The 13,209-nt window shown below is 39.8% G+C and overlaps 2 protein-coding genes and 1 long non-coding RNA gene across 3 annotated transcripts in view; 2 read left to right on the top strand and 1 right to left on the bottom strand.

Annotated features, from left to right (window-relative positions):
- The window catches only part of LOC126393770 (uncharacterized), a 14,270-nt gene extending 12,443 nt beyond the window's left edge, over window positions 1-1,827 (top strand). Inside the window, exons 5-10 of the mRNA XM_050050104.1 lie at window positions 5-243; window positions 339-439; window positions 568-743; window positions 1,173-1,319; window positions 1,357-1,404; window positions 1,664-1,827. Of these exons, the coding sequence (XP_049906061.1) occupies window positions 5-243; window positions 339-439; window positions 568-743; window positions 1,173-1,319; window positions 1,357-1,404; window positions 1,664-1,827 (875 nt within the window). The remainder of the gene's footprint in view (window positions 1-4; window positions 244-338; window positions 440-567; window positions 744-1,172; window positions 1,320-1,356; window positions 1,405-1,663) is intronic.
- A 2,034-nt stretch (window positions 1,828-3,861) lies between these two features.
- LOC126392721 (uncharacterized) lies at window positions 3,862-6,917 on the bottom strand. The gene is made up of 6 exons (XM_050048309.1): window positions 6,510-6,917; window positions 6,256-6,389; window positions 5,647-5,794; window positions 5,328-5,542; window positions 4,944-5,214; window positions 3,862-4,623 (listed from the first exon to the last, which is right to left on the bottom strand). The coding sequence occupies exons 1-4, from the start codon at window positions 6,914-6,916 to the stop codon at window positions 5,401-5,403; spliced, it is 831 nt and encodes a 276-aa protein (XP_049904266.1). The 5' UTR covers window position 6,917; the 3' UTR covers window positions 3,862-4,623; window positions 4,944-5,214; window positions 5,328-5,400.
- A 495-nt stretch (window positions 6,918-7,412) lies between these two features.
- LOC126392742 (uncharacterized) lies at window positions 7,413-12,523 on the top strand. The gene is made up of 3 exons (XR_007570209.1): window positions 7,413-7,546; window positions 10,516-10,709; window positions 11,028-12,523. It is a non-coding gene; the product is annotated as an uncharacterized LOC126392742 (long non-coding RNA).
- Window positions 12,524-13,209: the final 686 nt, after the last annotated feature.

Below are 13,209 nucleotides of genomic sequence, written 5' to 3'. Positions count from 1 at the left end.
ACAGGGAATGACAACGATCCCATGGTTATAACAAATAAACTGATGGAAGTGTTTCCGAAGCTCCAAGAAGGGGGAGGCTTTGAATTTCTAAAAATTGTATTATCTACCCACAGTCGAAATCTTGCATTGCTTCAGTGTCCCAGCACTGGATACACCCTTGCCTATCTGAAAGATCCATCGACGATGATTGGACAGGCTACAATCTACATACGTCCACTTAAACAGGATCTACCCTTAGATTGTGTACATAAATTTACAGAGACTCCTTCAATACATAATCAAAACAAAGCTCACTGGTAACTTTTAATCATTAATTAAAAGCCATTTGTTGTTGTTAGGAGAGCTCACATCATGCCTCTGGTCCAGTCACCCCCTGCATTACTTGTCAGAAGGAAGTTCCCTTTTCAGAGATGAAGCTGCACAGATTGAGCTGCAATGGGTATGTACCTCCTAAAGAAATGCGAGGGTAGCATATTAATTTTTGGGGGGGGGGGAAATGTCTCTCTTAGAGTGTTGTGCACACAAATAAGGGAGTGTGATCATAATTTCATTTTTGTTAACTTCAAGGACACCCATGCAGGAATCAGAGAGAGAACAAGAGGGATGCCAAAGTGAAGAAAATGACAGAGAGACAGCCTTAGTCAGTGACAGTGTTCCAGTGAGTCCTGAAACATCAGCTGAGAGTGCAGTAGTACCAGCAGTGATTGACAACGAGGAGTTGGATCACAGAGAAACAGACACTGGTTTGTGTCATCACAATAGGGTTGCTATAAGATTGTGTGTAACTTAAACTCAGTCAATATCAAAATAGTCAAAATAACACCTGTAAGATATAATTAGATAGATAAGATAATGCAAATACACACAATTAATAACATGCAACTGGGTTATATATTCTAACTGTTAAAATATTTAGTTTTTGTTCAGAATGCTGTTTTGTTGTTTTTATGTCAATTTTTGTTCAGAATGCTGTTTTGTTGTTTTTATGTCAACTCAGCTGTGTAACAGATTCTGAAGATGTTGGGTCTCACATGTTTGTCAGTGACATGGACAGAACTGTCCTCCTCTTCTGTAGACTGAGAGGATATCTGTATCTGCAGGTAACATGCCTACTCAAAACATGTCTCTCTGGAATAGATAACTTTGTTGTTGTGGTTGTTGTTGTTGTGTAGAATGGAAGCTTATTAAACAACCGGCTCAAGCTGCCAAAGTTTTCAGAGAGAATCTGCTAAGGGAGCATGCATCTGGGAAACCACTTAGAATAAGGATGGATGTAAGGGCCTCTGAAGAGGACAGGGAACGGGAACTTCTCTCATTCTTCTGAAGAGGACAGGGAACGGGAACTTCTCTCATTCTATAAACAGCAGCAAGAATGGGCATGTCCACTTCATTGTACTCTTGTTGGTAAGTAATATAAAGTTTGTAATATAAATGGGAGAATGGGATCCAAAAAATTGTATTATTGATGACCACTAATGAAAATATGTCATGTACAATATTCTCCTGTTATCTGGAATAGTCAATATTAAGGATGCTATTCTGGAATTGCAGCCAATAGAATATTGACTATTTTTTTCCTTGCTTATTAAATGTTACCTAGTCCAGTTACCTGTATTAGTCAGCCACTGTTTTCCACTGTGTTATTATCAGTATTTTATTTCAGGTGATGTTGCTGTCGGAGAGGGATTGNGGGGGAAGGGACGTGGAGGTGTATGCGTCCTTTACATTAGCATACAGCAGGTCCAGGCTCTTCTCCTCTCTGGTTTTACAGGTCACATACTGGGTGAATTTCGGGAGTGTCTTTTTAATAGAGACATGAACCCATGAACATATGATGTAATTTTTAAATGTATTTAAGTGGTTAATTGTTGTGACTTTATCCCCTGCTCTCTTGGTACTTTACAGGAGGAATGGGCCGAACACTGCTATTTGAGGGTGAACCTGACCATCTTGTTCCAGCAGCATCAGAGGCGCTTATTGAAAGCAACCTCTTCCGGGTTGCAGGAAGGATGTTGGCCCACGCCTTTCTGCATGACGGCCCCCGTGTCACAGGATTAAGTGCTGCTGTAATTCATGTACTGTTCAATGGGGACCCTGAAATGGCAACTGTTGTTACAGAAGACTGTCCTGATCTGCACATCAGGAATATCATAAAACTGGTATGTAACATAAAAAAAAACTTTGCCTTGCCAAATCATTGTTTGGGCAAATGTAATAACTTGTATGGTCTTGATTCTAGCTTGAACATGAAGACCAGACACCAGAACAGAAGGACACAGTTTGAGATCTTTCCATGTCTTGGGATCTCCCGGCAGTCACCAAAACAAATCGGAGATGGCTACATAACAAACTTCTACTCCATGCAATGAGTTCCTGCTTGTTAAGTGACTGAATTCATTGCTGTAGTTGTTGAAAATATAGAAAGTGTTGTGAACCCTGGCTTGTAATGTCAACACTGGCAGAGATGGAAATGGTCAAATTTTAGTGGTGAAATTCATGCTACAAATACTTGTTTTTGAGGAATTTAAACATGATATTTAGTCTGCCCATAGTCATGTTAAAGTTCTTCAAAACCAGCATTTAGTGCATATACAGGTTAACTACTACAATATTTCTCATGCCTGCAAGTGTTGATAGAACAGCAGCATATTTAACAAAACTCCAGTTTCACAAATGTTGACACAGTAGGAAAAACGATCATTAAAAACAAAATGTAAAAAAAAATCACACTACAGTACATTGAGCTCAACAACACACATCTGGTATTGTGAATTTGCCTTTTGATAATATACTTTAAAAAGGTGATAGTCAAGTGTTCACCACTGTTATTTCATTTACAGTTTTTAAGCATTGGAACACTAAAGACACCAGTTGCTGAAATTTAGAAAGTGGAATTTCCCCATTCATCCATCAATTATGTCTTAAGCAGAACAGTTATGTCAAGTTTGCATGAAGCACCACATATTCTCAATCACAGGCAAACTGGGACTGTAGACAGGATAACTAGTATTCCTTTAACTTGTAATCCAGGTAGAATGTGACTTGTTGTAAAATGAAGGGACATCCCGGGAAAAGACACGTCTGAATAGCGGCATACATTATTCTAAAATGTGTAAATGTCTTATAAAGGGTTGATATATTCTGTATTAGAGTTTGAATGGATTTTATAAAGCACTTCATTGTGCTTTTATGAACATTTTCCCTACTGTGCCAACTTTTGTAAAATTTGGGTTGAGGATTTGGTCTGTAATATGGGTCGGGTCTGTCTCTTAGGTCATTGGGAGGACCATGCGTCAAATTAAACAGTTGAGAAAGGGACTGAAAGATGTGATGGTATGGCCCCTGCTGACATCTAGGCCAGATGTTGTCCCACTTCTTTTCCCCAAAATGGCTGAAATGCAGTTCACACCCCAGGTAAGTCAGTAATTGTTATATTTGTGACTTATCTTGATGAATTTACATGTATTTTCAATGACTGAGCTGGTTATTTTTCCATTTCCCAAGAATGTGTTCTGCATATTCCTTCACCAAAATAAGTTCTCCCTTTTAAAAATAATTACATTGATGTGTTCTTTAAGATGCTCCTCGAAAAAATCACATGGCCATGTGAGGACAGTGATGATGAAGACTTTGATATAGAGTCCACATGCCTCATCACTAGCTTTCTAAGGATGTTCATTGAAACAGGTATAAACACCTTATTTGGCTAAAGTATTGCTCTCTTTACAAATGCTTCTATGTCTTATGGGTAGATATGATCAATTAAAGTTGAACTAAATGTTGTCTTGAATCCATTTTATGACTTAGCTTCATCAACTGGCCCAGCTGCTGACATTCTGGGTTGGCTGGGAGATGCTTCCTCCTGAACTGAAGGTGGAGATTTCTGGGGGAACCCTTCCTACGTCTTCCACATGCTTTGAAACACTGAAGCTGCCAGCTCATTTCAAAACCTACATGGACTTCGAGAAAGCACTTGTCTCTGCCATAAATAGTGCACAGACTGGATTTGGACTTGTTTAAGTTTTTTTCAGACAGATGGTATTGCATGCACTGTTCAGTATGTCAGGTCGATTGACACAAGTTTGGTGTCTTTGAAAACATTTAAACATACTGTGCAGTAGTTGACAATTGTTTTATTCAAAACATTGTTTCCATTTACTGAAACCAAACAGTTCTGCATCTTTATCTTTCAGTGTTAACAGAACAGCATTCGTGTCATTCATTCTGTGGCAAATAATGAGACAGGAAGTAAAGGAGTGTGTTTAAGTTTAGGAAGTAGTGGAGCTGTACATAAAGTCCATTTACGAGATCATAACAGTGATTATGAGCTTTAAAGTAAAACAGCTTTTTTTTAAGGAAAGCAAACTTTTTCAGTTTATGCTTGTTTGCTCTAACATGCTAAATAAAAGCATGGGTTGGACATCAGTCTGCTATGATTCTTGATAAAATTTGCACAGTCTCTACATATGATCTAAGTGCATCAGTTACAGAAACTCCTGGAGCTGGCAAAATGGCAACCTCTTCATCTGAGAGCTCACAGGCCAGCTGAACCTCGGGGACTGAGACAGTGCCTCCATGAAGACTGTGAGGTCCGTTCCAGTCGATCCCATAGTCTTCATAAACCTGAATGGAAGACAAGCATGATCAATCATGTACTTAACTAGTCTGACATGTCATTACACAAGGTATTTAAGATTGTTATTTTTGGTCACCAAGTGGGTGAGAAATTAAATGTTGTCTATTCAGTTTCGTAAAATAGCACAGTTATGCATAGTGTGCACCATAGAAACTACAGTTCAGAGGTTGATCTTTGAAAGCTCAGGAGACCTTGAAGAGACTATAACCTGTGTTTCATTTAAAGTAGAACATTTAGCACATTATTTTCTCCCATAATTCCTTTGGGGAAACAGTTTAAAACTGTTAAAAGTTGATCTTTCTTTAACCTCAGTAGGATCCTCCATAGGGCCTTGCTGTCTGTATCTTCTCCAGAGTTGCTGCGGTGACTGATTCCTTTCAGTTCTAAGACCATGAAAGTTCCAAGCATCTCTGAAAGAGTCAAGGCTTTGCTGAATTAGTGGAAGGAAGATCCGATGCAGTGCGAAAAGATGGACTTCATTGTCTGGATTCAGTGTTCCCTGATCTTCCAATGAAGTGAAGATCTGATAGAAGAGGTCCAGGGCATGTTCATAAACATCTCTCCACATTCTCTCTATTCTGTGTTTAGGATAAAATTGACATGGTGTTAATTTATGTGTGACATGTGCCAAAGAAGTACATTCAATAGTATGTTTGTTATGTGAGCCTAGTTGCCAAACATATTTATTTACCGCTGATTGTGGACACTTCTGCCTGTGATGTGCGAGTTCCTGTCGGTACCTCTGCTCCTGATCATGAATTCTGCTACATCTGCATTCTCCCCCCCTGCTCAACAGCAGCAATAAAGCTCTGTAAGACTGTACTAGCTCTGTTATTGCCAGCCACAGTCAGGTAGACCATTAAACGACTGACTCCATCCACTCCACCATGGACAACAAATCTCCACCTGTCAGGCAATTGTGAAGACACAAAAAAAGCACAACTTTATTGTAAAACAATTCTAATGACATCTATAGAAAGATGCATTGTTTATCTGCTAATATCACTGACCTGATGAGCTTATGGTTGCCATCTATATGCCATAAAGAGTTTGGGCCAGGAACAGAATACTGCCGTCGTCTTAATACACGCAGCCTTAGACGTCTCATGTAGACTCCCTCTGCAACGACTCTGTGTAAAGACTCTTGCAGTCTTGAGACTAAGGGGAGAAAAATAAAATAACCATACACTCACTGGCAACTTCATTAGAAACACCTGTTCAATCTATTTGACCAGTACTGGAACAAAGATACTCACAGAATCACTTATTTTGAGGAAATAGTGGTGTCATTATAAAACAGACAATATAATGATGTCTGTAAAACAGTCAACTATTACACTACAGAACCACCACAGCCTCAAAAATAACCAAAATTCACTTAATTTTCTGAAAGAGAATAAACAAGTTCCTAAACCAAACTTCAGGATAGGATATTTTGATGCACGGCTACTGACTTCAACTAAACTGCAAATAAAATGACTGATGCATTGCAAATGGAAACATAGGCCTACATGAACATTATCTTAAAATTAGCTAGGCTCACTAATTTACTTTATAGTTCATATTAAATAAATACATTAGAAAATAAATGTAAATAATGCCCATATTATTATACTCACTTGGAACACGCACACCTCTTGCATTCAGATGTCCACGCATTAGCTTGTAGCCAGTGTTTGGATGACTTCTGTGGACTTCACTTACAATACGGTCCAACTCCTCATCATTCACAGCTGAATAGAGGTCTGTCTTTCTGCATAAACAAAAAACATCAATATCAAGTAATGTTACACTTAACGTAATATCATTTCTGAGTGGATGAGACTGGCAATTCATAAACTGAAAACTCGTGAATTTAGTGCAATAACGTTACCTTAAACCGCTTTGCTTCATGCGCCTCCTGATGGTCCTCTTTGACACCCCGAACATCGCTGCAATTTGACAAGCTGGTAATCCACAAAGAACTTGATGCTCCAGAACTGCACTTGGTATGTCAAACGCCAAACGCCCTGGTCCCTGTGTGCGTTGTGCCTGTTGCGCCATGGTAACGTTACCAGAGAAGCGGTGGAGTACTTCTTCTAAATTTGCAGTCACTCTATGGTCAATATCTTGGTCGGAAAGAGCGGAAATAACTCCAACAACTTCAATAAATTCCTCTGCTTTACACGCTACATGTTCTGGGTCAGCAGGTCCTGCTTCCACATTCTCTGCTAGGTCTAAATTATCTCTCACCAACTCCCTAGAAAGTTCATGGAGGTCCTCCATCATTGTAGCCGCCATGTTTTTAAAGACTTCAGACCAAAGCAATGGATTCGAATAGATTAGCGTTAGCCCCGCCCACTGACTTTGATGGGCGAGTTTGACAGATAAAATAAATTCATGAAGCACTGCAACACAGGACCATGAAATACTTAATTAAATAGTGAAATAATTATATATGTTATTTTACATAAAATGAATTGGTATTTTAATGAATTAATAACACATTTATGTATTTAATTCCAATTTTAATTAATCAATGACACATTAAAGTAATTATTTAATGGTGTATTTATTTATTTAATTTTGGCACTTTTAGTCCTCCATATGTTATCGCTCATTCTGCCTAGTCAAAACATAATTAGAGATATCTCGAATTAGAGTTTTGACTAGGCAAAATGACATCACAGATATCTGTAAATATGTCAGAATCAGCGCTGCGTGCCAATACGCCGCTACAGCAAGTGGAAAGCGGGAGCGTTTTGCTCATCAAGCCATACCACCATGCCGGAGCAGCCAGAAGAGGCAGAGTCTCTTTTTCTTGACAGAGTTTTTAACGCTGCAGCCCGCGCAAGACAGGAGCTATCAGCAGAGATGGTTTACTGTCTGCAACAAGACGACTATTTCGCCGTCAAGTACAACGGATTCAGGGTAAATCAGAATTAAGTTAACAGTTAGTTTTAAGGCTGCCACTGTGGGTTAGCACTATGTTAGCTAGCGTTAAAGTTGGCTCTATAGTATGGGGTGCCGTTTGTAAAGTGGCTCATGCTGAAAATAACATCAACATTTTGCCACATTTAGCTTCAAACAATGTTTAAAAAAAGTTTTGTGAATTTTTTAACGTCACTTTTTTACCACATGTACAGCAATATTTGTTAACTAAGACATCCGCTGGAAAAAATATTTTTTTCACGGACCGTTTATTGAGTTAAAGTAACTTATGTTGTCAACTTTCTGCTTTGTTTTGTGACGGGCTTCACAATATACAGTAATCAAGAGTTTCTTTACCTGCGACGTGTCTGTTAACAGTTTTGGAGTGACACTTCAATGTACTTTAATTAGGAGATGAAACTTTCACCTGGCGTTGACACATGGGGGCGCTTCTTCTTCTTTTCATTTTATGGCGGATTGCAATTAGAAGGTGCATACCGCCACCTACTGTACCGGAGTATGCAGATGAATTACTATTATTTCATGTGGCTATTGTTTAACCGAGATATAACAAACAAACAAACATCCAAAAATAAATTACTTGATTTAACAAAAAAAAAAAGAATTACCTACTATATTCATCTATACAACTGTGTTTCTTTCAAAAATTGAATCAAGGCTTTCTGGGCACCTTTTACCCCATCTCCATACATCCCCATTATTCCCTCTAGACTCCACTCCCTTCCTACCTCCCCGATCCGTTTTTGCAGCTGTTCCCTCTCCTTGATGTATTTATTGCATTCCATAATTATGTGTTTTGTATTTTCTGTCTTTTTACACTGTAAACATTCACCTGACTGTGATTTCCCTGTCATGAATGATGTCTGATTAAGTCCTGTGTGATCAAATCTTAATCTTACATCCTCCCTCCTGTTTCCCCTCAAAACACCCTTTGAATGTATTGATTTTTGTACTCTATAATATGTTCACCCTTTGCTGGCTCCATCCCATCTTTCTTGCCATTTACTCATTATCTCTTTTTTAGTTATTGCTTTTCCTCCCTTTCCATACGTAATATTAGTTGATCTTTTAGCAATTTTATCAGCTGCTTCATTACCTTTAACCCCTACATGTGCAGGCACCCAACAGAACCTTTTATCAGCTGCTTCATTACCTTTAACCCCTACATGTGCAGGCACCCAACAGAACCTTACATCCTTGCCTATTTGATGCAGTCTATACAGGCTCTGATGTATTTCAAGACTTAAATCAGGTCTTACAGAATCCATAGACTTAATACAAAGTAATGCTGCCATAGAATCAACACAGAATACCACCCTATCCGGCTTAACATCTTCCACCCACTGCAGTCCTATTATTATTGCCATCATTTCTGCTGAGAAAACTGACAAATGATCGGAAATCCTACTCCCTATACTGGATTTTGTCTTTGGTATAAACACCTATACCTACTTTACCAAACTCATCTTTTGATCCATATGTGTAAATGTCTAGATGGTTGTAATATGTACTTGTTATATATTGACCTGTCATGATCCCTATTTCAAAATCAGCCCACTCCTTCTTTAATTCTTTTATGTTGACGTCTACTTTAGGTTTCATAAATAGCCATGGGGGAACATTGCTCACAGGAGTAGGGGAACTAAAATCATAGTAATATACTTTTTGCTGTCCAGCCAAATCCATTTCCCTGTAACCCATATTCACAACATTCCTGTAACACCCCTTTAGCTGGATTTTCATTGCCACACCCGCATAGCCTGATCCAGTATGACATCATCAGTTTATCCCCTCTCAGATCAACTGGTACCTCTCTTGCCTCTACTTGAATTGCATTGATAGGTGTTGTTCTCATTGCTCCCGTGCACATTCTGAGAGCTTTGTTCTGAATTCTTTCAATTCTGCTGAGGTGTGTCTTAGCTGCCCCTCCATACACAAAACATCCATAATCAATTGACGATCTAATTAAGGCCCTATATACATACATAAGTGATTCTTTATCAGCTCCCCAATCTCTTCCTGCTATTGCTCTCATCAGATTGACCACTTTTTTACACATTGTTTCCAGTTTTTCTACATGTATTTTCCATGTGTTTCTTCGGTCTAACCAGACTCCCAAATACTTGAATACACTGACCTTTTCCATTGATTGCCCATATAGCTTGAGATTTTGATTTTCCCTCCCCCTTTTTCTTGTAAAAATCATGTAGCAAGATTTACTTGGTGATAACTTAAACCCCCAGTTATAGAAAAGCAGTCCAGTGGACTGGTTTGGGCCTAGGAAAATGCCCTTTTTATAGGACAGGGCTCCACTGACAGCGATTATACAAATTCTACACACACAACTTAAGCATTTAATCCAAATGACCTTAAGATTTTTAGTTATAGTATGTTCTTTTTTAAAAAGGAACATTATTTTGATCCTAAGAGTGGAGATGGGTACCTCGCATATAGAATCAAAACCATTCAGACGAATTCGGCTTCATCTGAGAAACGACCCACTCAGCAATACTCTGGAGGGACATCTGCTGAGCGGGAGTCCGGTACATCTACTACTTCGGTTACCCTGAGTGAAGACCAGTGCAGAGAGGCCATTTCTCTCATGAAGCATTCTTCTGATAAAGAAACAGTCAAACAGAAGATGAAACTGACCTTTGAGTACAGGAAGAAGATGACCAACGACCCAATCAAATGCTCCACCATCTTAACTGAATTCCTATGCTTTCTGGATGTGAAGGGCTTGGTTATGCTTTTCAAAAAGTTATTTTGTATGGGGTTACATCTCTAGATGCTAATTCAGGTTGACAAGTAATTGTAAACAAAAACACTTGCGTAATAGTAGGTGTTCACTTCCTGTGTATATGCTGAGTGACCTCCAAAACAGTGTTTAAGTAAAACTGGAAGGTAAACCAAACTGACTTCACTGACTGTTTTTTTCTTCTTCTCAGATTGAACAGGATTTTGTACAGCTGTTTCGAGAGGAAACATCAGCCAAGTTTTTGGAGAAGTTGCCAACTACCTTCAAGCAGAAGATCATCCAGCTAAGCAAGACCCTCACCAGTCAGGGAGATGAACTCCAGGCAGGAGCTGATCGAGAAGGCAGAATCTACACTTGATAAGGGAGCTGACACAGATGCTGACGGTGAGATGATTAAAATGTGTCATTTGTATTGATGCTGCATTTCACATTGTCACGTCTGTGTTCATTTAATGGACTGGCTATTCTCCAGAATGACACTCCAAACTATTTTTCAGTTGAGGACTGGTGGCTTTAAATGTCACTTAAAACATTTTTATTCAGGATTTCGTCTTCTTTTAGGATGGGACAGTGACCTTTCCTCCATTCTTCTCTTGCTCCATTTGATTCCTCCTGCATCACAAGGCCGCAAAAGAGATAGATGGGTCACTGTTGCTGCCGTTATAATGATCTAATAATGGTGTTGCTTTTTGTCATCTTCAGGCAGGAACCAGTATCCAGCAGCACCTTGATGCGATTGACCAGAGCCAACAACCTTACCTTCTTGTGGGACCAGGAAGAGCAGCATCCATGCCTACTACATCATCCTGGACAAGTGAGCCTTGCCATGCAAGTCACTGAGTGCTGTTGGTGCCTTCGAAGAACTGTTCAAGGCGCACTTTGTTTTTGGTGCTGCTTACAGTACAAGTCTGCGCAGCATGTACACCTTTGTACAGACAACAGTGTACAATATAGACATTGGGAAGGTTAAGGAGACCCCAAGAGTTGCTGAGCTTAGAGCTCGACTCCTGCACTAATGCCTCAAGTTTTATGTTTTGTTTGCCATGCTCCTCATGGGAGTACCAACTTGCTTGTGAGGCATCTCAAGTCGGTGCATGGAATGTGCCCTGGTAGAACTTTAAGACTAAAATGTAGTCAGGCAGGTTGTTATGGTGTATTTGCTACCTTTTCAGGCTTTAGGAAGCATTTGAACAGGGCACATGCAGGAGATTGTCCAGTTAATGCAAACTTGTGTGCTGAGAAAACGACAATGAGCCAAGTAATGTTGAGCCAAGTAATGTTGAGCCAAGTAATGTTGATTTACCTTCTACTTCTAATTATAACCATGTTGTACCAGTAACTATCAAGAATATACGCGAAATGTGTGCGTCTGCTATTGCGCAACTGCATGCTGCAGGTGTAGGTCAGAGAACTGTTAATATGTTTGTGTCATCCATGGAAGAAGTTCTTCAAGAGATACAGGGTCGAGCTAAAGCCATAGCTACATGTACATATTCAAAGACCCAGAAACTGTAAAAAAAATCAAACAATCTTTTCAGGATATTGAAAATCTGTTCACATCTTTGAACTCAGAATCTAAACGAAGTGCTTATTATAGTCAAAAATGGGAAACAGTTGAACCAGTCAAGAAAGTCCTTGGTGTGAGATTTGACAGTAGAAAAAACAAAACAACTGGAACTTATGATCAAATAGCGATAACTGATACCCTTTCTTATGTTCCAATTCTCGAGACATTGCAGTCAGTTTTGAAGAACCCAAACACGTGACATGTTTTAGTCAGAGCACAATCTTAAAGATGGAGTTTACTATGATTTGAAGATGGGCTACATATGAAAAGTCATCCTATCTTTTCTAAAGAGAAAAATGCATTACAAATCCCACTTTTTTATGATGATTTTAAGGCATTTTAATCCATTGGGATCAAAAAAGGGTACTCATAAATTGGGGGGTATATATTTTACTTTGAGAAATTTGTTTGGTAGTTTGGCAGACCGAGGTGCGCTGAGATGGGTGTGGCGGCGCAGCAGGGGGAGGTGTCGACAGATCCAGCTTGGCGCAGTGACAGTTTCGTGCCAAAAGGCTTTGCCGAAGGTGTGCTAAAAGCTCGCCAGCTGAAACCAGGTCTACTGTCAGCGCAGGCGGAGTGCAGCCGGTGTAAGCCTAAGTTTGGCTGACCGGCGGACAGTGCGCACACGTCACCAAAACCTCACACACACGTCACCAAAACCTCACAGGCAGGTTTCCAGAATGTCAGGCACATTAACGACGCAATAAAAAACCAAAAAAAATCACTATTCAATGCAACTATCTGCAATCAGCACATAAATGTATCTCTATATCGACTGTTCCGTCACATCTGATGTCAGATCAAAGGGGATTGGCACTGTTTGGCACGTTTGGCACGCATGATGGAAACCCAACCTGATTTGATTAACACAGCTGCAAACTAATGAGTTCACATCCCTCTCAGCCAACCACAAACAGCCACAGCATCAGATAGGGAGTATATATTCAGCATCTGCCATCTTAGAAAAGTCAAAAGAAAAGAAACAGAGTGAGACTGCGAGAGAGAAAGAGAGAGCACGAGAGAAACGCAACATTGATTTACGATTGTGGTGACCTCCTCCCAGGCTACCTTTGCATGATCAGCCCGTGGAGGTCTGCTCACAGTTCCGTATATTCAGACACTGCGAGCTTGGACCTCTAGGACCAAAACATCAGTTTCCTCCTGGGAGGAGTTTGGCTGTCTGACGCTGCTGCTCTCTTCTGCCATGGCGAATTGAGTAAACTCTCATTACGCCTTCGCACAGCGCATTTAAGGGCGAGGAGAGGGGCTCATTTGATTGGTGTGATGTGTGTGAAACCCACTCCACGCCTTCTATCC

Source organism: Epinephelus moara, chromosome 1, assembly GCF_006386435.1.
Source record: "Epinephelus moara isolate mb chromosome 1, YSFRI_EMoa_1.0, whole genome shotgun sequence".
NCBI lineage: Eukaryota > Metazoa > Chordata > Actinopteri > Perciformes > Serranidae > Epinephelus > Epinephelus moara.
This window is presented reverse-complemented; position numbering and strand designations above follow the sequence as displayed.